The sequence below is a fragment of the Anopheles merus genome, chromosome 2R, assembly GCF_017562075.2.
Source record: "Anopheles merus strain MAF chromosome 2R, AmerM5.1, whole genome shotgun sequence".
NCBI lineage: Eukaryota > Metazoa > Arthropoda > Insecta > Diptera > Culicidae > Anopheles > Anopheles merus.
Genome location: NC_054082.1, coordinates 35,554,129 through 35,581,190, shown reverse-complemented (window position 1 = coordinate 35,581,190; position 27,062 = coordinate 35,554,129). Strand labels below are relative to the sequence as shown.

Here is a 27,062-nt window from a genome sequence, read left to right as displayed (position 1 = left end):
TTGTTTCCATTTTCCGATTGTGCACGGCGTTGGATGCCCTGCAACCAAGGTGCAAACCAGACGTCCGCTCGCTACACTTACTTGCTTGTACTCCGTGTCCAGTTCGCTTCCGTTCAGCGTCAACCATTGTGGGCCAATGTCTTCGATATTGGTTTCCTGGGGGAAGCGTGCCCCGTTCCGTCCGGCCGTTAGCAACGTTTCCCTGTCGTGCTCATTGCCGCCAACCGTCGATTCGCCCATCGTGGCACCTCTCAAAGCCAAAACTGATTTTCAATCCAATCGACCGATCGAGATCGGCGTGCTGCTGCTGCTGTTGCTGTTGCTGCAGTATCAAGTGTGTAATACACTGGTGCAGCGACGTCTGCTACGAATGCTGTTTCCGCACTGTACTGCACACCCGCAGGACACTAAACTTTAATGTAACGCGCTTGTACTCGCAAAAGTTCCCGATAGTGTGGTGGTGGTGATGCTGTTGCCACTACCGCTGTTCAGCGCTTTGTCGTCATCATCATCTTCATCGCCGTTGGCAATCTCGTCACCGTTGGTTTCGACGTCACATTTTGCATCGTCAACCGTCGCACTGGTGGCCATCGTTGCATCGCTCGACACTCCACCGCTGGGCCGCAACACCGACGCCACGCCCCACACACGCTAATGAGAATCGACGGCAAGCAGGGCGGTTTGGTGGCGGATGATGATAGCAAGCACTAGATAACACTCTCACAATGCGCGTTAGATGAAATGGGTTCGTCTGGCAGGGGTCACGGTACAATGCAACACAGAAACTGTTGATCGTAGGACAATGCTGCTGCGACCTTCCACTAAACGTTTCATTAGAATGTGCAATGTGCTGTAAGGAAAAGGAAAGCACCAAAAAGTGGAATAATTAATTAAGTGCATTCAACACATAAACATTTTATAAAAAAAAAACATTAAAATTAAATACTTTTCTTGCTTTTCGACGCAAGCAAATTGCTGTAAATTTACTCAAATTGCAAGTGTTTCATTTTCAAGTCCGTTTGATCTGGCACTCAATCAAGTTTGACAGGTCACGAGGTTCCACGGCCAAAGCTAAAAGCCCAATCAATCAATTTCTCCCACATTTTTGTTGTGCGCTTTTGAGCATAAATCTGATTTGTACGTGAAAACCATGGCAGCCCTTTTGGGATGCAAAGAAATGGGAGAAAAAGATGTAAATGAAGTAAAGAAAGAAAAAAAAACACACTGAAAACACATAAACACAACAGCAATTTCGATCGATCCACACGATCCCCCGGTTCGGGCGGAAAGATTGATCGAATGTCACGTTCAAATGAAATCAATTATGTTAACCGACGGAAGTAAGAAAGGCGTCCAGCAAAAAAAGGTGCGTTAGAAAAGCTTTCAAAAACTGAAGCTTAAAGCGCTCCGGTCCGTTTCGAGTTTTACATCAGCGTGGTACCCACCCGCAAAAGGTCTAAAGGCCTGGCAGCAGCTCCCCTCCCGGGCGGCCTGAAATGGGCTCCCACGGGAGGGATTTATCTCGCGCTACCGGCTCCGGTAATTACCGGTTTTGATTCCGCGCGGGATTAGCGATGATCCAGATTTTCTGTTTATGGCTGTGGCTGTAAATTTTAACGACCCATAAACCCGGCGTATGCCTCCCGTGGCTCTCCCCCCGTGGGTTCTGGGCGTGTGGCGGTAAAATGGAAGGTAGCTACAGTAGCTTGGCCGGCCAGCAGCGCGCGCTTTTGCTTCCGGTGTACATATTTAGCGCCACTGCCAGTCAGTGTACGATGGCCGGGCAAGTGGTCAGTGGCGTGCTAAATGGAGACCAGCAGGCTCAGTAAACAGATTACTTTCCACGTGTAAATGCTCATTAGAGTAAGTGCTTAATTACTTGTCGCCTGCCAGTTTACAGTTCGGAAGGGTCATCATTTAAAGGCTAAATTTAGCAGCGCTCGAAGTATAAGTAGCACTTGTACTAATTGAGATGCTCTTCCCCGGTGTGTCTCTAATTTTAGCCCAAGCCCATTGCAATCATTTTCTCTGATTATGAATGGAAATTATGATGAAGATTCTGCCTGCAATTGCAGTAACTGCGAAGACAATATTATGAAATCACTGAGCCGTTTTGTGTTGCGCCAGGGAGTAGAAGTAATTACAGAGCAATTAAAACGCAAGTGAAAAATCCAAACATCATCTTTTCACCATTTGGTAGTAAATAACCAATGATAAACAATCCGTTGATCGGCATTACAATTTACCCGTCTGCAATAAGCAATTATGCTACTTTCATTAAAAACGCTACCGGAGGCAAAATTGTTTTTTGTTTTTTAATTTCATATGCCAACCCTGCAGCGATGAAACGCTGCAACAAATTGATATTAATTCCCAGATATCAAACCGATTGATTATCTTATACCCTCCGGACAGCATGTGTATGTGTGTGTGTGTGTGTGTGTGTGTGTGTGTGTGTGTGTGTGTGTGTGTGTTTTTCTGTTTTTGTTTCGTACGAACCACAACAACACGATCACACCGCGGCAGCAACACACCGCGCCCGTCCGCGTAACGTCAACAAACAAATTAACTTTCCAAATTCAGTACCATTTCTCACCCGGGGCCCATTATGGTCGGGGGCTCTCGGGGGCAGGTGGCGGTGTTGGTAGCCCAGCGCCAGTGTGTCATTTAGTTCAATTCGTGCCCATAAATCAATACCGGGCCCCGGCCCCATTCATCTGTCAGCGAGATTAATCGAACCCGATCGCGTTTGGAGTGGCAGGTAGCGGGCATCGACTTAAGCAAACACCGGCTTTGACACATTGCCACGGTCGGGGGCAGGGGTCCGACGGTTTGGGTGGGACACCAAAAAAAAAAAAAGCACGATAAAGATGTGTGGGAAAACAGTTTTGGAAGAAAGAAAAAAAAAAACCCCCGCGGGCAGTCCAAAACAACCGAACTGAATTGACAAGAGAACAGTGTTCGATGGTTTTTTCGTTATTCATTTTTCACTTTTCTTTCCCAGCACCGGCGCGAACGAAATCTCCCGTATCGCCGGCACGGAAAACACCTTTTCCGTGCCAGGGGTTCTTGGTGGGCGGTTCGCCTTTTGACCTCGTGACCAAAGGCCCATTTACCGAGAAGCTGCACGTCACAAATAAACGGCTCCAAACTGGCCCCAAAAAGGCTCCCAATGCCTCCACCAGCCTGTGTAACCGATCTCGGCCTCTCCGAGCGATCGACACCGTTTACATAATTCGTACATTAATTTAATGCCACCCTTTTTTTGTGGCCGATCCCCCCCCCCCTCTTTGCTGGCACAACTTCCGGCCAAGCGGGCAACGGAGCAACAAGATTTACGACGGTCTCGTGGCACTCGAGGCACCACAAGCCCGGTGTGTCGCGTACGATGACGACCTGCTGAAGCGGATCGGGCAGGCAGCATCTTTGCAACGAGGATTACGCCTTGAAAGGCACACACGAAAACAATCGTTAAGCTGAAACAAATTCATCAACCATAAAAAAGCATAAACACATGATACGGCTCTCGCTAGAGCATCAGAAGCAGAGCTCGGCATCGGTCGACCCATGTACGGCGAAAAATGTTTATTTATGTGCTTACAGGCGCAGCCGATGTAAGCGGCTTTGATGAAGAGGAAACGATAACATGTACGTATGTTTTTGGGAGGCCGGCAAAGATGAACCTACAACCTGCCCACGGAAACACACGCTCGCGCGATAAAAGGTACAAATTAAGTGGAACGAGCGAATCACACAAATCGTACCATCACAGCCAAAGCCGCAAACATTCGGAATGCAAATGGAATTGGCAACCGATAACTTATGCTGCTTTCGGCACAACAGTTTCGTACGTTCCTGCTATGAGGTATGAGGGATGAAGTGGGCGGAAATAAACCCACCCAACCCAGCTGGCCATTCCACCGGTGTGCGGCATTTGTTCCGCCAATAAAGCAATTATCGTCACCTTCACGATCTTGACACTGATTCGGCAATATCGTCGTCGTCGTCGTCGTCGTCTTCGTCGTCATCGTTGTCGTAGGCAACGACGAATTTCGTGGCAGAAGAAGGTCGTGAGCCACACTCCCCTCGTCCTCGACTTTTGCTCCACCGGGCACACCGTAAATGAGGAATTTGCTATTGCCCGCTGCAGCAAAGCATTGCCGACCTGTCCTTTCCCGGACCGAACCCGGAACCTGTCCCTCGGCGGCGGTGTGACTTTTATGTTCCGATCAAAGCGTTTGCACTTATGGGTGAATTGGTGTACATTTTCGGGCGAAACGTTCGATCGCTTCGGAGTGGGAATGTCAATGGCAATTAAAACACTCCATTCCATCCCACCCTGCCACGTTCACTGACCCGAGCGTCGAGCGAAACCATGTGGCTAAAGCGGTGGTAAGTTATTTACTTTTCACCACGGAAAGGGTCTTCTTTGCATCGTGCTCAGTGTGCAGTGGGCGCCCAAATGTGGCTGGAAGTTAAAAAGCATACAAAGGCATACGCAAAAAAACCTGTACCCTAGGTGTTTTTTTATGCAATTGACACTTTTGCAAGGGTCGTTCAGTTCAATCGAATCGAATTTTTGTGCTTATTAATTTAGCTCGCTGCGTGATAAAATTTTACGCAAACGCACGCGAAGCGAAATGTCAAATGTAGAGCAAAACGACACGAAATCATCAATGGGAAATGTCAGTGTGCCGTTTCTGTGCTGTGTAGTGCATATTACATTTTACACATTGAATATTTACGAAGCAATAAAACGAGTTTTTACCAAACGGTCTATCCCACATGATCGAGTTAATACGCGCGAGGATTTACGCAGAAACAGAGTCGAGTCGTTTCTTTGCTTCTTCGGACTAGATTGTCCCATTTTAACTGGAAGTAGTATCTGTACACCAAAAAAAACAGGTAAAAATCCATACAGAACCTAACCTCATCTCAATCTCTTCTCCGACGTGCAGTCCTTCTTCGCTAATGGTACAGATTTAACTAGCAACGCGGGTTACGTTTGTAAGCCGATTTAACGTGATTAATTATCAAACCACGTCGTCACCACAATCCAGGCAAAGTTGGTGGCTAAAACAAACATTCATCTCTCTCTCTCTCTCTCATTTTCTGCCCAAGAAAACTGTCATTTGCAAGACTCCACTTGTGAACTATTTTTTTGTTACTGATTAATACCATTTACTGAGCCACACGACCAAATATTGAACGTAGGAGGGCAAAAAACGCCAAATACGATTAAACGGAGTTATGGTTAATAATCCAGCTCAACCTGTCCTGAGCTTTCTCAGCCCAACATTGAAATGGGCTTTTTTCCCCCCTATGTCAATGATAAATGAATCGTGGGTATCCGTGCACCACAAAGAAACCAACACTTGAGCCCTTTTTTGTGGGTCCGGCGTCTTCTGGGACCGCAGTTACTATGGACATCGATTGTGGACCGATTGAGAAATATGGTGGGAAAAAATTGGAATGCGAATGCGTAGCCCTTCATACCTTCTTTTCTTTTCACACACACACACACGCACAAGCTCAGTTTCTTTAGTCCCACGCACCAAACCACAGCTCTTCAGAATAGCTTCGTCCGAAAAAAGAAACGGGCTCGTCGCTTAGGGTGCAAAATGCAAAAAAAAAGTTGTAATACATGCAGCATGATTTCATTGTCTGGCAACATAAGGTGCTTGGGGGGACAAAAACGAGCATTTATTTCAGCCCCCATAGCCCCTACCCTCCGCCGCATAACCAATCATAGTACAACATCCAGCACGGATGCACGACCCGTGCATGCTAATGCAGTTGTTCCAGCTGTCATGCAAAGTGTCATTGTGCTTCATCGCTTCATCGCCGGGCAGCACCAGCAGCAACAACACCGGAGAGCACATGTAACCCAACTCAGCACTTTTGTGATGGTCACAGTTTGTAACCTCAACACCCCCCAAAAAAAGCTGATCAGCGTGCATAGATTATGCGAGCCCGAAACCGGCGTGACGGATTTGCTTTCAAGATTGAATAATTCATACGGCAATATGTCATGCGGCTGGGGATTGAGTTTGGGGCGGGCAAGGTGCCGCGTGCCGGGAGATTCTACCACTGCGACTCGGAGACATCCGTGGCTGCATGGGAAATGCATGGCAGCTGCAGACGAGCATCCGTAGGTCGGGCCCGAACTTCGCCGTTCGCCGAACGACACGCCGGTTAAGCCGAGCGTGACGTCTTCGACTTGCAACTGTCAGTACAGTGGCACGGCGGGATTGATTGATACTTATAATCAATTTTCCTATTAAGGTAATTCCCTGCTGCTTCCGGCGCGATGCTCGTGCTGGCGGCAGGTACACACCGCCCAGGGGGTACGTGCTCGCCGAGACGCAAACTCGCTAGTGATCTCGCTCGCACCACAAAGTAACCACCAGTTCAGTCAATTGGAATGATTGTTTCGTGTGTCGCAGGGTCGCGCATTTGGTCACTCGGAACCACCCGAAATGGGCTTTACCGCTGCTGCTGCTGCTTCCACCATCACCACCACCACCACCGTCACCAATCCTACTGGCTCTTTCTGGCGTAAAAAGGGCTGCCGGGGGCTGTGGTTACAACATTTCCCGCCCATTAATCATAGTTGAACGTGGCACCGCGCTTTCGCACTATACTCATCACAACGTGACCGCTTTTGGGAGTTATTTCCCCCCCCCCTCACCTTCTGCTTCCTGATTTTGTTCTCATATACCCGTGAAGTAGGGCAGCATGTTGTTTTACCGCACGGTAGTTGTTTTATTATTTCTTAGAAACTCTTTCATTCCAAGAGGACAGAAAGGCACAGCATAGAAACGATGCCAATCTGCTGTAAGCAGTAGCTCGGCATCGGCGAGTTTTGTTTTTGCCCGTCAGTTTCAGTGCTGAACAATTTTTCCTCATTTTCCGCCCTCGATCACATGATGTGTGCACGTGATCTAGTGAGATTGTTAAGACGATTAGCGCAAAAAAAACCGTCGCTTCTATGAAAATGGAAAACCCGGTAAAGCATAGCCAACGGTATGACATCTTGAGATCGGTTTTAGCCGTGGTGTGTGTTTTTGTGTTGTGGTGTTGATGCGATGTCGTTCGAAGCGAAACTGTGAGCAAGAAATGTACACCCGAAATGATGTTTCCTCCGCATTCTTAGAAGAAAATGGTCGCTGTCAAACGAGCAGACAGGCAAAAACAACAAGCTGACCCTTTTGCTAGTATCGTGGGGCCGATTTTTTGCTGTCGGTCGATTGGGCATTGGTCGCCCCGGAAAGCAAGTCACCCCACGGCCCTGTCACAGTGGTATTTCATGACGTAGGCGTTGATGTGTGGTGGCCTGCTCTTGAACATATGTTTCGTTGTTTTGGGGGGAGGCCAGTTTGTTGTAAGCAAAACTATTCCTCAGCTCCTGCTGGGAAGTGATTTATGTTTTGTTGTTTTTTTTTTACTAATTATTTACACAGTTGTCACACTTGTTAGATATGAAATAGTGCTCACAAAACCCTAACAAATGAGTGTTTTTTGCACAAAAAAAACTCAAGATAGTTCTTTTCTAGACAAATCAAAGCCATTGAAAACGAGCAGGAAAACAAATACCATCGGAACTTGATACTGATCAAGCGAAAAAATAATATTCTTCATGATTGCACAAATTCCCAACAGCCAACCGTTTGATTCCGTTTATATCCACTCTTCCCAGCCTGGTACGACCGGTATCCAATATCGTGAGAATTCCAGCTGCACGTGGATATTCGTTTCCATTTCCACTACAATAAATCAGTACTACTCATCTTCCCCCCCCCCCCCCCCCCCCCCCCCCCCGTCTTTCGACAGGCCTACCCGGGGCACAGCATTAGTGCTAAAAATATCCCAACCCTAACGAACCATCCTTCGATCACTATCCGCCAACGCACCGAACCGAACAGCTTCAATTATTGCCCCCCGTCTTGCATTCTGCCGTCGCCGCTGCACTACTACTGCTCCAAATCCTTCGCTCCAGTGCAACGCTACCAATCAAGAGCTGCATCTCGGAGATGCAGCCCCTCCTGCCTATTACCGGTAGCAAACCTACCGAACAATTTAAATGAATGCTGCAATCAACTTCTGTCGATTTGTGGGAGAAATTATGTCCTCGCGGTCGTCCCACCCACTGCTGGGAAGGGTGCAATATTATCGTGACCGAAGCGATTTCCCTTCCGAGCCAACAGCAAAGCCAACGGCAACAGCAAAAGTGATGAAGTTTGAATTACGGTGTGGACGCACGGCAAGATAAATGGGACGCCAGCGGAAATGACACGTTGCTCCTGGCGGAGACGACTGCATCACAGTGATATTTTGCTGGAGCGCACCAAAACACGGCGCAATGCGTGTGCTCAACGTCAACGCCTCTTCAAAGGTGCAGCAGGGTCAAGCTGATATGATTTATAGAAGCACAGTTCGACCCAACCACAAAAAAAGAGATATCCATACCTTCTTTTACAGCGAAATGCGCCTCTTTTTTTTTTTTTTGGGAGGAACTGCACGTCTTCATTAAACCCGGTACGTTTCGAGCATGTTAAGTAGCGATGATCGCGGGGAATGCACTCTCCATCCAAACGCAACCATTGTTCCCCAGAAAAAAAACCGGAACAATTCCATACGTAAAAGGTAAAACGGATACAAAAAACGCACACACACACACACACACACACACACACACACACACACACACACACACACACACAAACGACAAGAATAAATTCTGCTCAGCCTCCCGGCAACCAAAGATGGTACGAGCAAGCGCGACACGAAATCTGCTCCGGCCCCGAGGCGTAGCGCAAGATTTTCGTGCGACGTGAGACAGTGATTTATTTCCCGGCCCGAGCTCTTCCCTGCGTGTTTTCGTTGCGCTGGCCTGGGAGGTTGAAAATATGTACCTTTTAACAGCTATTCAAATGTCAACCAACGGTGCATGATGTATGTTTGCAGGCGCTACGACCGCACTGTGTGTTGGCGGCATTTGGAAAGTATGGTTGCATCGGGCGATGTGGGTATGCATAGCGTGTGAAACAAAAATGCATTTACTTATGAGCCGTTTTTGTTTTGGAAACAGAAGAGATATATTGATGGTGCGGTGGCACATTGTAATTTTGTCATTCTCCTGCCATGCATTAAGGCAGGTACGATGTCCGTTGCAGCTCAATTAGCATTTGGAATAGGCGTGCAATTGATGTAGCAATTGCACACGCGAAACTACACGCGAAGCAAGAGTTTTCCTTTCACTCGAGAATCTTTAAACTACTGTTTGGGCAAGATCGAAAGCAGCAAGACTGCTAGCCCGTTAAATGACAACCCCAACCGATCCCGGCCGGAAGTTTGCCCTACTCTACGCGTTCCCCCGCGATCCACATTCATCCGTCGGTTGGAGATCGTGGGCACACTCACATTGTACAAATTGTGTTGAATAATTTTCACGTTTATTTACCTTACCATTAGACCGGCTCGATCCGGTTCCGGTGCAAAGTAAACCCGTGTCCGGACGGCGGGGGCGGCGGAAAACTTCATCTCACTTTATTTATCCGGAAGCCCCGCACTGGGCACCTTTTGAAGTGGCAGCAAAGCAAACAAAACGGAAGTGACATAATCCTTCGCTCTACGGACGGGGAGGAACAATCTTGGTCCCGTCCCGGGGGCGAAGAATGTACCGTTCGAACGGAATTGCTTCTCTTTCCAGCATCCGTAATCGGATATGGTTAATGCTTGGTGCCAGGCTACCGAGAGTGTGTCAGAAGTAAATGCTATTAAATTAAAGCGAATCTTGAAAAGTACGAAGGATCATTAATTGAAACAGTTTGAGTCGGGAAAAGGCTGTTGAGCGGTCATGAGCTCCCAGTCTCCCCCAAGTGCCTTAGTTGGATAAGCTTGATTGTTGAAGTAAATGTGAAAAATGCGTTTTAAATCATTTCATCAAAAATACACAATAATGAACCGAACCGAAAAACAAGTCACCGCACTCACCAAGCATCTTCAAATTACCTCAAATAGCTTAAAAAATACTGTCTCTCCCACCAAACAGAGATCCACCCCTATTGGGCATCCGGGAGAGGCATCCGTGCAAATGCTACCGAATGCAAAGAAGATCATAAATTACTCCCAATTAGCAGCAGCACCGACGAAAACGTGCATCGACTCCGGTGAGTGTGTTTATTATTGCTCTTTTTATTGTATTTGTCACCAAAGCAACGTGATGGTCGGTTGGCTGGGTTTGGTTCCCCTTTTAAACAAACAAGCCATAGCTCCAAAATCGTGTCATCGCCCATACCGCGCTTGGCTGGCGCCATCCCTCCATCGCTGAAACATGCGTTTAATTTCGTATTCAGCAAGCGGCGCTTAATAAATTGCATTTGGTTGATTTCAATTACCACGATTGATTTTTTAACACCAGCCAGGGGCAGCAAAAAAGAAACCAAAAAGCCCCACAGTGTGTGTATGTTTGTGTACTCCGGCTTCATTTGTGTGTTCCATTTATCACCGCCCCACGCAATGGTGTGGTTCGATTAAAGCAAGATAAAATAAACACGCGGGCACAGGGAGAAGAGCGAAAAAAGTAATGAAGAAGCAAAAAAAAAACAGAAGCACTCCAACAAATTTCCAAACATCCAAACACCAAATGTGCACTTGATGCGGTTGATCGATTGATCATTAAGGGAATTTATTATCCCCCGCCCTGCGCACTGGATTGCGCAGGGGCGGGAAAAAATGGGCCCACCCGGCCCTTAGCCGCGTTGCGCATGCAAACGATTGCGGACGGCAAATAAATATTGTATTATTTATTTTCACACCCATCGCCGGCCCACCCCACGCCCGCTCCGGGCATGGGGGCGCGCGCTAGTGTGGGACTTTGTTTTTTTTTTGCGCGCGCTTTTTGCACGATTTCGAGGTGTTTTATTTCGTTTTTTTTAAACACATCAATTGCAAGGGACTGTTCCACTGTGCTTGTTGTTACTGCACAAAACACTAATTTTAATGCTGTGCTATTTATTGCATTTATCTACTTGTCATGCACTCCTCACAAACGCTTCATCGATGTAGCCGCCGTTCAGTGTGGTGAGTGCCGCCAGTAAACGTTTCATTTCAGCCACGAGTAGAACGTTCCCTTGCGCAGCTACTCAATTTACTCCAAAGTGTGTGCAAATGGCGCGCTTTATAAATCTTCTTTTAATAACGTGCCTACCGCAACGCTAAACTGCACACATCGTGGCAATCAGTTAAAATAGAACAGCCGTACGCCAATGATTATTGCTCAAGCGCCATCAATTTCGCAGACTGCTTTCAGGCGCCAACATAAACTGGCATGTATGCAGCTTATTTGAAAACACTGCAGGAGCTTCATAGAGCACGAAAGCAGAACCAAATTTGAAACCAGTTTCAATAAAACCTCCCACAAAGCAGCCACCTTCGGGTGTATTTTTTAATTAATTTTCAACTTTTCACCTTGCAACGGCTAGTTATTTCATAATGGAAGTTCGTCAAACTGCAATAAACTCTTTATTACATTGTTGAAACATCCTGCCAACCGCTCCATATAGCATCACCCCTTCCACCCCCCCCCCATGCCCCCTCCTTTCCTCCCTCCAACTGCCAACACTGCCAGCTGGTTGCAGCTTCACCACGTGACGGCTTCCTCCAACCAGTCAGGTAAAAAATGGGGCCCGCGTGTACGTTTTCCTCGCCGGTATGTCACACTGGCCGCACATCAGCTTACAGCTTGAAAAGGACGTTTCGAGTTGTCGAAACCATCGCGTTCCCTTCCGGGAAATGCAACCCCCAATTTTGCATGTTTTCCCACCCTCTACAAGAGGTTACGCTAAGCATTCACGCGCGCGCGCGCCATTGTTCCGATGGAATCGAAGCGGTGGACACGTTTGTTCACACCGTTCAATGGTTTCCGTTTCGTCGCAAAATGTGTTTCTTTTTTGTTCAGCCAACCCCCCACCCCCCCTGCTGCCCTTGCCTAAAATCCACCCATTCATCAACATACACTTTTCGCAATTCGTGTAGCATCCAACCCATTCTGCGCCACGCGAGAAGGATGCAAGATGGATGAAAGCCAAACGGGGGGAAAAAAGCAACACACACACACACACACATACACACACAACCTAAACGACCTGTCAAAACCTGTATGACTGGTATTGGAAAATGTGCCACAGGAAAATGCGCTCCGGGCGGAAAGCCGGCGGCACTGATTGTTTGCTGAATGACACGGCACGTGCCTCTAATTATGCTGCGAGAGCCGGGAAGATGGATGTGTTGGAGATATGTGTTTTTTTTTTAATATTTTCCCTCCATGCATTACCGAGCCGAAGTGCTAGTAGTGACTGTAAGCCAGTTCGATCAGTTTATTTTTGGCACAGAGAGGCCTCGCCGGTTGGATGGCTGATGTGGGTGGCAGGAGCGAAAACACTGGCACTCCGAAGAGCAGGAAGAACGTCGATGCAATCGTGCTACGGAACTCGTTACGGAACACTCGTTGTTAGAAGGCAAGCCAGAAACATAATTAAAACAAAAGTGTGCGAGGGTGTGAGTAGAGGGTCACTCTGGCCACCTACGCACTGCCGGCTAATTATGGTTGAAACATTCTTGTTATAATAAATTACATCTTCAGATGAAACCGAAAATGTCGTGTTGGTGTGGCCGTGGAAATTGGAACAACAGCTCACCAGTTGGGCAAGCGAAAACTTCAAATGAATTGTTATGAAAGCTACCCGTGAGAATGGAAATGAAAATTGGAAATATTATACGGTGTAATTAAATTAAAAACAGGACTGACAACTAATGCTTGTGAAATTCACACTAATACTGATTTCTGCTTTGGGTTTATGAAATTCCTAAAAAACGCAATAAACCTTTCTAATTTCATTACACTGTTATCCACCACTTTTTTGTGAAAAAACAATTCAATTCTTTCAGTTCAGACGATAGAATAGCAACATGTTGGAGAGGTGAAACCGTCCATGAGTCATCTTTCACTAGCTAGAGCGATGGAATTTTTAAATTGTTTTCAATATCGTCACGGAAACATTTCTGGCTAAGTGACAATTAACATACTTCCGTTCTGAGCTACTTCTTAAAATCCGTAAAATCTAGAATTGTGTCGTAAAAACTAGGCTATGCGATAAAACGAACAAAGTCAATGCGTAATGAAACACACGAGCAAAACGGTCACAAATACCAATTGGCGTTATTGTTCCGGTTATGAGTTTGTAAAGAAGTAAAACCCCAACTAGCCCCCGGCCTTGCCCGACGAAGACGAGACGCACAAAACAAACAAAATAATCCTTCCGCTGACGACGCTTACAACAAGCACGACGCGAGTCAAACCCCCCACCAAAGGTGTATGTGAGCGTGGAAAAACGACAAACATATTATATTGCAAAGACTGGCGCTACAGCCAATCGAACGGAACGGAATGAGAACGCAAAATAAGGGCGACCGGTAATAAAGTGCAAAACAAAAGCAACATTACATTCAGACCACTCATTTCGCTGACAAAAGCAAACACTCACACCCAAACCCTCACACCAAATGCTTCCCCGACAGCGGCCGGTCAGTACTGCGGTGACCACAGTCGGGTTTATTAATTTGCCAGTTGCTCGCCGTCTTAATAGCTCGTTAAACGTCGCGCGCGCGCGCTCCCGGACCGGTGCCCAGTTCGCATCATGCACATTCGCCACAGTCATTTAATCCTGTACCTTGCCGTCGTCGGTGGGTTTGTGGTTGCCGGCAATTTTCCACCCCAGCGGCACAGCCCGTCGCGGGAGGAAATGAGACGCGCCCGGAAGCAATCGCAAACCGCGATCCTGCAATCGGTCGGTAAGCGTTCGCACGGTAGCCGAGACGCGTTGGTTTCGCTGTCCGAGGAGCTGGAGATGGTGGCTGCCGCAGAAGCGACGACCGTCTCCAGCAAGAAAGCATCGCCGGCGACGGTTGCAACGCCCGGGAATGCCACCGCAGCGGCAGCAGCACCTGTCATCACGACCACCACGGAAAGTGATTTGTTTCGCTCGTACATGGTAAGGCAGGAAAGGTCCCACTCACCGACGGGAGCGCGAGGCGCACTCCAATCGCCCACACGAGTAGCATTATCCATTACCTAACCGCCCACATCCCCATGCATGTACACCACGTCCTTTCCATCCTCAGCAAACGCACCGCAAGAAGTATTACGCCAAGTATCGGGCCGACCGGAGACGATCCGCCCTGATGGAAAACATGCAGGAGATCCAGGAGCACAACAAAGCGTTCGAGGCCGGCAGCAATCGATTCCGCATGGCACCGAACACGTTCGCCGACATGGTAAGCGCACTGCTCCGCTGGCAATCAATTATGCTCGGCTCACCGAATCCAGCAAACGAATCATAAAAGTCGGAACTGCGGCTGACGACGACGATGCGTTCACAGCAAATAATGCCAGCGAAAGCTGGTGGAAATGTGTTTGTTTTTGTGTGTGTGTGTGTGTGTGCACAGCAAATGGCAGCCCTTACCAGGGGGCGGAAAATTTAAAGCCATTCCGTAGGAAGCCAATGCGCCGTCCGCGTGTGGGTGTGCACGCCGAATTAACGGATGGTTTGCCATATTTTGGGGCAGGTACGGGAAACTGATTAGCATTACATTACCAGACAGGCCGCGAGATAAGAGGTGTAGGTGTGTTTGTGACGTTGTGTCGGTGGGTTGTTATGAAAATGGATACCGACCTTGCACGTTTGATGGTGTTCTATATTTTCTCATCTGCCAGCCAGACCTTGCTCGCCGTCGGCAGTAATGTTAATAACACCGTAATGTCGTTGTGGGTGCATACATTTAGGCGCTTCAATGCGTGCGTTTGGTAGCACGATTTTTCGGAAATTTGGTGTTGCCGAACTAAATTGTAGCAAAGCGTTTTTTTTTTTGTAATAATCTGTTTAACTGTTAAGGCATGACAATCATAGCACAGATCATTTCTTATTCAAAATTGGTTTAAATTATGAAAAGGCTAATATAAGGTGAAATATCCTCAACCCGCCCACCATCGGCAGTTCTCTAACTAACTTCTCGATCAAAATGTTCATGCGAATGGTAAGACAGCGTCCATACTATACCTCACTCAGCATGATAGACACTCTATCTACAAGCTACATCTATCACTAACAGTTGCTAGGATTCACCATCGCCACGAAACGTAACCCAAAGGGGAAGCTCTTGTGGCCATATTCCGTAACTGCGTGCCGTAAATTAAACCCCAGCAACTGTTGCACAACTTGCTTACCGCAACATTCTATCGTTGCTCCATGCTCGGGATGGAGCACCACCGGGGAGGAGAAATTCACACGTTCCGAACGTTGGTCAGTTTCCCTGCACGAATGAACCATTACGAGATGAGCGCACCGCCACAGTGCGGCGATCTAATGTTTCCTCGGTGCGCTATTTACTATCCCAAAGCATGGGAGAAAGCGAGGTTTGATTACGCGCTCGACTACAAATGTTGCGTGGTTTGCGGTCCGTCAGCGAACCGATTATTACACCCTGACGTCATGCCATGCCGGAAATGAGACGGATAAGTGCCAAACGGCTAATCAAATGTATCGGACGTATCGTCAAACACATTCATCCTGAGGCTGAAACGGCAGTTTCAACCGTAAATAATTTTCTATCCTGCGCTTCTTCAAACTCGTAATCCAATTTCCAACGCTTCTGCCCCAGCACAACAGCGAGTACCGCAAGCGCCTGGTGCGGTTGAAGATGGACCCGCACCGGAAGGTGGAGCCGGCGGTCGCGGACGAGATCGTCAGCAGCAGCAACGAGCTGCCGGCGGAGCTCGATTGGCGCGAGAAGGGCTTCAAAACGGCACCGGCCAATCAAAAGACCTGCGGTTCCTGCTACGCCTTCAGCGTGGCGTACGCCATATCGGCCCAGCTAATGAAACACATCGGCCGGGTGGAGCTGGTGAGCGAGCAGCAGATGGTGGACTGCTCCACCGCGAACGGCAACTTGGTAAGTGTGGGTGTGTGTGTGTGTGTGTGTGTGTGTGTGTGTGTGTGTGTGTGTGTGTGTGTGTGTGTGTGTGTGTGTGTGTGTGTGTGTGTGTGTGTGTGTGTGTGTGCGTAGGAGTAGACAAGACCTCCAAGACAAAGCTTTTGCTTGGTAGCCAAAGTGTTGCTTTACCCACGGACCTTCCCAGAAGAACGTTTCGTTAGCGGCACCTGAAGCTTTGCTTAAACCTTTGATTTCCTTGCGCAGGGCTGCGGAGGTGGTTCGCTGCGAAACACGCTAAAGTATCTGGAACAGGCGGGCGGGGTGATGCGCGAGGTGGACTATCCGTACACGTCTTCGGTAAGTGTGGTAAACCGGCCTCTGCTTACGGCCTCGTGGGCAAAGGTGGTATATCAAAACGGGGTCATCATTGTATTTGAAATCAGAAAACATTGCTCAGTTTCGGTGTGTTGTTGTGCTGTGCTGAAGAAGAGGTTCCTCGTCAACACAACACACGCACCAGGGGGGGAAGGGGGACAAAAGTAACACTTTTCAGCTAATTTGCCTATGTCGCGGTTGGACAACGCACCTGAATGCACTTCACGCGCAAGTGGTGGCGCCTGGTGAAGGGGCAACAACAAATGAGCGCATCATTTATTTACTGCATTTTTGGTCGAGTGCTAATTGCCACTTGACTGTACTGACCACACCATCCACCGCACCGAGGACGGACTCGGTACTGATGGGTGGTGAAGCACGTGAAGCTGCACTTTAAGATGAACGACTGCAGCGGGACAAGTCAGCAAAGCAAACACGAGGGCTGCGACGGAAACAACGGAACGAGACAAAGAGTTACGGCCGTACCGATTCCACCGAATTGCATCATTGTGTCGCTTATCGTAATTGATGATATTCGTAAGTACTTCCAATGTATCGCTGAGCGTGTTCCTTCGTCATGATCTTGCGCGAGACAATAACCCACACACACACACGCACGCACATCTATACATATATCTTATACACTTTGCAGGGTGAGAGAGAGAGAGAGAGAGAGAGAGAGAGAGAGAGAGAGAGAGAGAGAGAGAGAGAGAGAGAGAGAGAGAGAGAGAGAGAGAGTTTGTGGCGTTGCAACGGGGTAAATTATGAACCCGAAGTTCTCATCATTCCCATCCCGAACGGCATCAACGAACGGCAAACAAACGGGGACGGAGATGCTTCTCGAGGTGATTGTAACGCTTATGCAGCTTCCTGCCCGTTTTGGATGAATTTATTGGCCCATTTTGTTATTTTGTTTTTCGCTTTTACTTCCATTTCGGACGCCTTGCTTTAAGCGCTACTCCGACAAGCGGCGGAAATGCAACAATATGGTGCCGGTGCCTTGCAATCGCCCGACTGAACGTGTACGACCGTTACGACCCGTTACCCTACCGACACGCTGCGCCCGCCAACCTGCTGCCTGACGTACATAATTTAATGCACCTGTAGCTGCATCAAAAACACAAAGCCCCAGCCAGACAACACGCTGCGCAGTGCATTGTTGCAGTTTACGCCTACCTACCTACCAATCGGTCGTGGCGGGATCTATAAATAAGTTGACGGGCGTCTCGGAACAGCAGCAACCGCGCACCGTCACCGGGATGACTGATAACAATCACTGCGCACGGCGATGTCACGCCATCAAAGCTGCCCCCGCCCACGTGAGGAGCAGGGAAATCAATTCCAGAAGGCCCCCCGGGAGACGATGGTTTGGCATTCCAATTAAACCTCAATAAACAGTTCGCCCGCTTATCAGTGGGCGGGGGCAGGCGTTGCTCTCGTTGCTGGTGAAAGACGCCACTATGCCATGTGTTGCTGTGGGCCGTTTGTCGGACTTCATTAGAGCATTATGTTTGTGGTGAAATAAAAAAAGGGAGGAATCCAAAGGGAGGATGTATGCATTTTAATGAGCTTGTAATGGGGGTATAAGCAGCTTTGCCATAATCCGCGCTGATGTAGGTTCCGGCGAAACAAGTCCATTTAAACGTTCTTTGCGAGATGTGTTTGTAAAAAAACGGCAATCGCTTGCTCCTTTCTTTTTAGCTTAGAAATTGAAAATGTTCAATTCGATGTACCCATTAGTAGTAGTAGTAGTAGTATGCATTCATAAAACGAATGTTTGGTAAAACAAAAGCTTTAGCGAACTTTCTCAATACTGAATGTGGACGTATGCTCGTCTACAACATAATTTTCTAGTAATATTATCTAATAAAGAATGAATCGAAATGGCTTACTTTCTGTTTATTCTCGCGTCTAATGGTACTGTGTAACGAGTGTAGACCAAAAGCACACACCCACAATTCACTTTCGACCATAGAAAATCGTCTTACGGTGGAACCGCAAGCAATGAGCATCACTCGACCTGCAAAAACGCATCGTAAAAACGCCTACAGCAACAAGCGACCCTCATAATTCCCGCGCCAAACAGTATCGACGGCAGCCGGAGGAGAATAGCCAGCCACAAGAATATGAAAATAAATAGAGTATGAAATCGTCCGCTTCATGCTTGATGGCGAATAAAGAGATCTGCGCTGATAAACAAATGCTCCGATTCCCAACGCTTGGGCGCTTGGCGCTGTCCCGCGGCATTCCGTTTGCGGCCGGAAGGACTAGGCAGATAAAAATGCACCCCCCCGGGCCCGGCAACATATTCTACGAAATGGAAGACCATGAAACTCTGCCCAAAAAATAACAACAACAAAAATCTAAAGCACCCTGTGTGATCCCAAAAATATAGCCATGAAAGCATGAAATTGTACGGTGAAGCTTATCATAGGCATATCATGTCACGCGACATTATCACGAGCAGGGGCGAGAGTTGGCAGAAAAATAAAAGCTTCCTTTTGTTTGGTCAGGACGAGTGGGCTCTCAACAAAAAAATGTCATCCTTTCTTAGTCGCTCTGGTGCTGGTGCACTCTGCTACTAGGTGCACGATCAGCGAAGCAGACCCACAGCAGAACAAGCCGGTAGATATGTAGGCCGAGATTTGTATGAGAAAAAGGAAGAGGGGAAATCATCCCCCTATCAACGCGGTACGACCCGTTGCGTTGCCGACCCTTTGGTGGAAACAGCCCTGCGGGCAGCTCTCCGTAATCAAACAATCAAACAATTCCCAACAGTGGCACGTGCATGAGCACGCCCCCGGTTAAAATATAACGCAATTTTAGAGCCGCTTCCTAATGAGCTGGAAGATGATGGATTTGCGCGCCCTTGCTTTAGTGTTGGGTAATTCAGATTCAGATTCATGAATCTGAATGAATCTTTGGAATGATTCAATGAATCCGAATCCCGATTGGAAAGATGCATGAATATTCAAAGATTCATGAATCTTGAAAGATGCATGAATCTCGAAATAATCATGAATCTCAAAAGATTCATGAATCTCAAAAAATTCATGAATCTCAAAAGTTTCTTATATCGAGAAAAATTAACGAATCTCTAGGGATCCATGAAACTCTAAGGATTTATAAATCTCTAAAATTAATAAAGCTTGAGCTTTTTATTATTCTTCTTTTAGGCGTAACAACCTACGTGGTCATGCCAGCCTATACAGGCTTTTGAGACTTCTTGGAAAGTACCAAGCAGTAGAACCGACAACGGGCAAATTCAAAGTTTTAGGTGAGATTTGGCAAATTCTATATTTTGGAGATCTCTAAACTTCTCTAAAGATTCATGAATCTCAAGAGATAAATGAATTTTAATGGATTTATTAATATTATAGATTCATAAAACTTAAGAGATTTATGAATCTTTGGAGATTCATGAATATTTAGGGAATCTTGAATCTTTGAAGATTTATGAATCTTTGCAGGTTCGTGAATCATTGAAGATTCGTGAATCTTTACAGATTCATGAATGTTTGAATATTCGTAAATCTTTATATATTCATGAATCTTTGAATAATATTCATCCATGAGATTCGAATCTCTCATCACTGAAGATTCATATGAATGAATCTCAACGAAAGATTCATGAAACCCAACACTACCTTGCTTGACCGCAAAGCGTTGAAGTTCCTGGAAGGATGGCCGCCTTTCTGGTTGCGGTTTCGGTAAATGAGATGTGTGGTATTGCAATTTAAAGATAGAACCACAACGATTTGCAACCATTTCCCATGAACACTTATCCATTTTCGGTGTGCTCGTGTCGTTTCAATTAGCCTAGACCGAGTCTGGGCGACTTTCGCTCGGAACCGTTTTTTTTTTTGTGTGTGCCTAGGAACAATCACTGATTGGCCTTTTGGGCCTGTGCCAAACGCACGTGCCATTGCACGTTGATTTTCCCCCCGATCAAAGGCAGCAGCGATCTTTCCCGCGCCTGACTCGAGCCATGCAAAGCAGAGGCGCAAAAGCTTCTCCTCTTAAGCTTAACTGTGCGGCGCAACAGTTTTGCAAGAAATCAATTGTCAACGCAAGGTGATGATGCCTTTGAAGCCCAAACGGGTAACAAACCTTTCAAGTATGCACAGCCTTCGGAAAGGCGTTTCCTTTGGAGTAACCGTTGACGACTCGTGGAAACTTTCATTAATATAAATGATGACGGGCACGACAGTGAAAGGAGCGGATACCAAGAGCAACCGGCAAGGAAGTGGGAAAGCAAACTTTGTTGAACGCAACGACGTGCTGCAGGGCACGTGTCTCGGGGGAAAAACGCTGCAAAAGCACCGGTACAGCGCGCTGTTTTTCTTACGTGCGCCACTGTCCCGTGCAAAGGATCCGGCGTAGGATCGGATTGCTCAAATTTCCTGGAAAACAGCATGCGCTTGCCTTGCGTCGACTGCACCGGGGGTAAAACTGCACTGACGGAAAGTTTCTGCAGAAGTGCGAGGCAAGTGCGATGTGACGACGTTGCACTGTTTGAGCAGACTCCACCTCGTCCGGTCCCCTCCTACCTGGGCCAAGGGAAGCCAAGGTCAATCTGAACGGTTCGGTATTGATGCTCACGGAGCAAAGAGAGTTTGTGTGTGTGTGTATGTGTTTGCGTATTCACATTAAAGTGAATCTACTGCTCTAAGTGCTATAATGCTTCGTTACGCCCGGGACCGGTGCGGTACATAGCAGGGACATAGCAGGGAAAGCAGGGAGGAAGTTTACCCTACCAGAATGGATGGTTCGGAAAACAACATATTGTGTGCTTCTGTCGTTGCTTTTTTTCCGTTGTACTGCTGGTTGTTGTATCAAGACTCGTCGAAAACAAGTCGAAATGGGTGGAAAAAAGCGGTTCTGATAGCACTTTTTAAAGACGTGCTTCCCCGATGTGTATCACGTGCAAGCGAAGCGGCGTCGTTATTATCGCTTCTAGCAATCACTGTTTACAGGACTGGGTTTGCGAGCAGATGAGAACTTCAGATAGTAAGTGATTTGTCCGACCATTTCATGATGATTGCCAATCATTAAATTAGTTCATTAGGTAAAACAGTGGATGGTTGCTAATTAGAACACATTTACGCAGAATGCGACACATCCCTATATTATCCCGGTTAGTCTGTGGCAAATAATTTGCAGTAAATCTAGTCATACGATTGGAGTGTTGGGCAGGCACTGTGCAATTGCAAGTGCTTTCAGGAAAAAAAATAATCTGAAGAAAACTATGCGGATGATAGCCATTAAAGGGATAAAAGGGATTTTTTCTGTTCATACTGCTTTTTTGTGACGAGTTTTGATAAAATGTAAAACTTATATTTCACTAATGTTGTACCCTGTCAAATAGGCATACATTCAATGTTGCAATTTTTTTTACAAAATTTCTAAGTTATGCACTAAAAGCGATCGCCAATCACTGTGCCCCAAAACCCAACAAAATCACTCACTCGAATCAGCTGCCTCACTAATTGACACTAACACTTACCTTCCTGACAAACTCACAGCAAACCAGCTCGTTGCCGAAAGGCAGCATCCATATGCAGCATACGCTGTTTACGCTGGGGACGTTGGGGTTGGGACGAGCGAGGTACGATCATAAAAGTGTGACGCTTTGTCCCGGAGCCACTGGCATGTAACACCCCGCCACTACGGCACACACTTGTTTATAAATAATGCTAACAGGGAAAGCACATCAACGCCCGCCACACGGAATGGTGCCCGTCCGCTCTTCGCAAACCCACCCACTGCCCGTTTTCGGTGGGGAGAACTGTGCACTACTGCACTGCGTTACACCAGCACACCTCACACCTCACAGCACGGTACTGCCGACTGCATCAACAGTTGCCGGAATATAAATATCATTTTTACTGCACATGGCACACACACACACACACCCTCACAAACACACGCACCGTTTTCTTTTGTTGTCACCTTGTTGCAAGGTGCGTTTTTGCCGTTTTTCTTTAGCACTTTTTTATTTTGCTTTGTTTTGTACCTTTAATAAAATGATAGCACTAATAAGGGAGAAAGAGGACGCATTGAAGGAGCAATAAGTGAAGAAATCAATCGCACAAAAAGTGCATCAGAAAAAAATCTTGCTGCAGAAGAGAGGAACAAGTGCAACAGCAGCAACAACAACAACAACAACAAAAAACAATCAAAAGGTACACACAAACAAAGACAAAAATAAAATATGGAACACATTATAAATAGCGCGCACGTCAAGTATGTCGCCCGCGAGGAGAAGAATGTGATTCCCCCTTTCCCTTCCGCGGGTTTCCCCATGGGTTCCCTGTTTCCCCAACAGAAGAAAAAACAGCAACAAAAAATGTTGATATAATTAAGAATGCGTTTTTAAATTCGATCGAGGTGTTTTATAAGGGTTGTAAATTTAAACCAACCATCGCGGACCCCGCCATTGCAGCGTGGTTATAAATAACCATAAATTGTAAAACTCGACGCACACACACACACATACACCCGCGCGACAAAGCCAAAAAGTGCATATGTCCGTTTAAAGGATGTAGGAGGAAAAAAAAAGTGACAAAGAGGAAGAAAATGATTGAAGTCGTCACGTCTTACCGGGCGCCTCCATTAAGCGGCCGCGTTGCCGACATTTTGCTTCATTTAATTTCCCTGCCACAAAAGCCTGGGTCCAATGTTTACCGCTGTCAAATTTTAAACCCCCCCCCCCCCCTCCCAAGGTGTTGCTTCTGTTGGGTGGAGTGTTTATTTAATCAGCTCGTCAGTGTGTCAGTTCTATGGCCTGGGTACATAAATTTCTGCGCGGCCATCGACACCTCCCTTCAAAAAAACGTGTGACAATTTTTGGCATTTTTTGCGACCCTCACTCCAGGCAGTATAGAATATAAATAAAGCACGGTACGGTGTCGCAGCGCATCTGATCTGCTCCAACACCCCCCCCTAAGGGGGCAAGAAATCGCTCAATAAAGAACCCTTCGTCGTGGATCCATTTTTAAAAGAAGTGCCAATTCATTCCATCCAACGCAGCGCGTTACCATGGACACGCGATTCCAAGAATTGCCGCGGACGATATGATCTGCAGCAGCAATAGAAACATTTTCCTGCTGGCAAAAACACAGTAACAAAAAAAAAACAAAGTACACGTAGCCAAGCCGCTAAATTCATTCCACATCATCACCGAACGCTCTGCTGGCATCAGAAAATCGCATCGCTTTAAACACACGCGCGCACACACACACACTGACTCACAGCCCCCACGCAGAGTATCCCGCCGTGCAATAAAAGTTCACCAGCTCACACACTACACTTTCGCTTTCATCTTTCACCGCCCGCCAAAACCGGACCAAGAAGAGTGGCTTTTGCTCGTTATTGTTTCAACTGGCTGCGGGGTTCGCTCGTCGATGGAGAGCTGCTGCTGATGCAGTAGTAGAGTAGAGTAGCTGCCGGGCGGGCATGCTAAGCACGATTCACTCCACGCCCTCTCTCTCTCTCTCTCTCTCTCTCTTTCTCTTTCTCTTTCGCTACATTGTTCGCGCACACTTCGAAATCTAATCCGATGAAAGAATCAGGAAATTTATTTTTCCACAAAAACAGCAACAGCAACAAAAAAAAAACATTGCCCCGAAAGCATCGTTTATTTCAACCGGGGGAAGTTCCCCCAAGTCAACCACCAACTGGAACTTCGTGCACTTGTGCTAGGTCAAGAAGCGCCGGTTCATGCTTTATGGTTGGTTCTTATTTTCCTGCTCTCTCTTCCCTTACGTGTTCGGCGGAGAAATGTTGAACACTTTATATTCTAATTTTCTACACTCACTTTAACCCTCCCGCCTCCTCCTCAAACACACACACACACACGCAGCACCGAAACGGAGAGGAACTTCAAAAATTTGACACCAGTGTACAAACATGACCAACTACGGTGTGTGGTCGCAGGGAAGGAAACGAATCTCGGCAGCGTCTACTAGGATGTAACAAATGTCACCTTTAAGCTCATAAATTACCCACCAGCCGTTGCTGCTAACAGCCAGAGAGGCCGACCTAACACCCCCCCCCCCCACCACCTCTATAGGCATGTCATTATGTTTTTACTTCCCCTTTCCCATTCCCGCTCCAATGGCAACCCCCAATGGTTTGCTTGCCACACTGGGCCAGCACCGATTTTGCACCGAGATTATTAAATTACATCGCTTTTCGGGTGCCCGTACGTCGAGAGGGCACTACTGTGCGCACGGATATGAGTGATGAGGGGGGGGGGGTTCCCATTTGCCACCGCCCCGAACCGAGCGGAGCTGCCCCATAGCAACCATCGCACGCGACTTGACATTACAGGATAATAAAACGGATACGTTCCCTAGCGCAAACCAAAACTCAACCCACGAGAGGAAAGAAAAACATGCCGTTTAACATCACTAGCAACAATAAACCCCAAACACACACACACACGTTGGTGAGGCGCTCGCTTCCTTACCGGCTTAGCGGAGTGTTTTTTAGCGTGTGCCACAATTTACGTCAAACCGCGAATGGTTGAAGCGTTACCAAAAGGCGTTATCCAGCGACACCTAACTCTACCCGAGCACACCGAACAACCGAACCGACCGGTACGACCAACGGATTCGGACTGACTGGCTGGTACTGGCGAGCGAATATGCGGGTCCGCCTAACCCCACGGCACGCCCGGTTTTGGGGGAGGCCACCGGCATAAGCAAGACGCTCGGAGCTCGTGGCGCGCGCGCGGCCCTTGCCGGATGGATGCTCTTTCGGTGGATGCTTTCTCTGGCGTTTTCGGGTCGTGCGGGCGTCGGTGGGTTTCTTAGCGGTAGCGGTGTTCGTTACTCTCTCACTCACTCTCTCTCTCCGATTGATCACTCGATCCGGCTAGAAAGGACGGAGCTGCTGCTGCTGCTGCTGCCGGTGGTTGTTTGAAAACAAATGCCGCTCGCTTGCTTTGGCCAGAAAGATGGGAGCATTTTGTTGGTTGGTTGGTTGGTTAAGCATTAGAGCCCATTACTTCTGTTTTGCGGGGATTGTTTTCTAGCGATTATACAGAGCGCTCCACGGTGTTGGTGGATGTAAATTTTAGCCGACGCTCCAGAACGCAACCTTTTTGCTGAAGCAGATGGCTTGAGGCGAATAGGTAGGTCGGTTCCAGGAGTACCGGTCCAGGGTACAGTGGCCTGTTGAACAGGACAAGATAGATTTGGAGCTGTGTATGTGAGTGACTGCATTTTATCCGTAAAATGTCTGATGAAATGATTTGTTTATTTGAATTTTCAGTTTCAAATGTTAATTCATGACAAAATTCGTTCTGACTCGGAAACAGACGCTGCGTGGGAACAAATGGAAATGAATGGATGATTTCTAACGAAGTTCTTCGACTTTCTTTCTAATTAGTTTCTATTCAAAACCCTGTTCAGCGAAATTCAAATCAAATTTTGTTATACTCAAAAGACAAGCAAGCTGCTTTTGCAAGATGATTAAAATGAAATAAAAACTTCAAAAATCATATCAGTATAAAGGAAGTGCAACTTGAAACATTAAAATAGTTAGTTTGAAGCCAAACATATTTGAAAAATGTTGCGCATAGTTTTTATTTAAAATATTTCAAAAACTCCTTTCAAAATTAAAACAAAACCGTGTAAGTGCATTTGCATCCTACATTTGACTTTGCATCTTCGAAACAACGTGGTACAGTTTGCCGCACTGACTGGTGATTTTTTTAAATATATTTTCACATGTTGATTGCCTTCTTTCATTGGACATAATCAAATTCAATGCTCGTTATATACATTTAAAACATTTATACCCGTTAATAGGAACGCTCACACATCATTCTCTGCTAAACAGTTATTCAAAATCTGCATAGCTTCCCATCGCTCACGCACATGAAATGTCCGGAGTTCGACACCCTTGCCATTCCGTTCCACTCTCACTGTCACTCACACTGCCGCTTTCGCTCTCTCTCTCTCCCTCGCGCGAGTACGCGTTCATTTTCGGCTCTCTCACTCTCTTTCGCAGCTCACACTCACCTGTTGCTTCTTCTCGGAAACGCACCGCGCGGGTTCGCGCGCAAAAAAAGGGCGCAAATTCCACACGCGACCCGAAGAGGTGTCGAGACACCGCGTGTCTTTAATTTGTTGTGTGTGTGTGTGTGTGTGTGTGTGTGTGTGTGTGTGTTTTTTCTCTCTCTCTCCCTCCATTTGCACCTCTCTCCCCATGTTGCCCACACTGGCTGGCACTGTTGTTGATGTTGTTGATTAAATGCAAATAAACAGCACCGCGGGAGCACCGCGCACTGCGGAAGAGCGGCACACGGTTGTTTCGGAAGTCGTCCCAATATCGCTACCTTTTCTGGCCTAGATCATGCTCCGCTCGGGGTTGCATCTGTGCAGCCATGCCTCCTGCTATCTTTTCCAAACCCCCCCACACTCCACATCACCGTCATTCTCTGGTGGAAAGGAAACGGATGGAATAAGTCATCACGCGTAAAACAGGGAAAACGATAAGACAGAGAGAGAAAGAGAGAGAGAGAGAGAGAGAGAGAGAGAGAGAGAGAAGAACAGCAGCAACACGACCGCCCTACCACCATACAACGTACGCCTTCAGCCTGTGTGCCTTGTCTCCCGCGGAGGCCTTCCCCATCCCTAACTGACAGGGACATAAATTTTCGATAATCCGGATTAGAGGCACTT

General features: G+C 47.2%; 2 protein-coding genes across 8 annotated transcripts in view; one reads left to right on the top strand and one right to left on the bottom strand.

Annotated features, from left to right (window-relative positions):
* The window catches only part of LOC121587927 (cardioacceleratory peptide receptor-like), a 51,002-nt gene extending 25,767 nt beyond the window's left edge, over nt 1-25,235 (bottom strand). The window contains exons 1-3 of one of the 7 annotated variants that reach the window (XM_041905287.1): nt 25,219-25,235; nt 21,875-22,403; nt 82-850 (exon numbers count right to left, since the gene is read on the bottom strand). In XM_041905287.1, coding sequence (XP_041761221.1) covers nt 82-240 — 159 coding nt within the window. In that variant the 5' untranslated portion in view covers nt 241-850; nt 21,875-22,403; nt 25,219-25,235. Of the gene's footprint in view, nt 1-81; nt 851-21,874; nt 22,404-24,187; nt 24,281-24,841; nt 25,076-25,218 lie in introns of those variants that run through there. The other 6 variants (XM_041905282.1, XM_041905283.1, XM_041905284.1 and 3 more) reach the window with 6 other exon arrangements.
* Nucleotides 13,617-16,685, top strand: LOC121590702 (procathepsin L-like). Its single transcript, XM_041910605.1, has 5 exons — nt 13,617-14,054; nt 14,185-14,337; nt 15,721-16,011; nt 16,258-16,422; nt 16,602-16,685. Exons 1-5 carry the CDS (start codon nt 13,701-13,703, stop codon nt 16,683-16,685), a joined length of 1,047 nt encoding a protein of 348 aa, XP_041766539.1. The 5' UTR covers nt 13,617-13,700.
* Nucleotides 25,236-27,062: the final 1,827 nt, after the last annotated feature.

Bases quoted from the DNA above. Each gene is read 5' to 3' on its own strand.
- LOC121590702 (XM_041910605.1), top strand. From the start codon at position 13,701: ATGCACATTCGCCACAGTCATTTAATCCTGTACCTTGCCGTCGTCGGT. The intron at 16,012-16,257 runs GTAAGTGTGGGT...TTCCTTGCGCAG, and splicing joins CCACCGCGAACGGCAACTTG to GGCTGCGGAGGTGGTTCGCT. The intron at 16,423-16,601 runs GTATTTGAAATC...TTCACGCGCAAG, and splicing joins ATCAAAACGGGGTCATCATT to TGGTGGCGCCTGGTGAAGGG.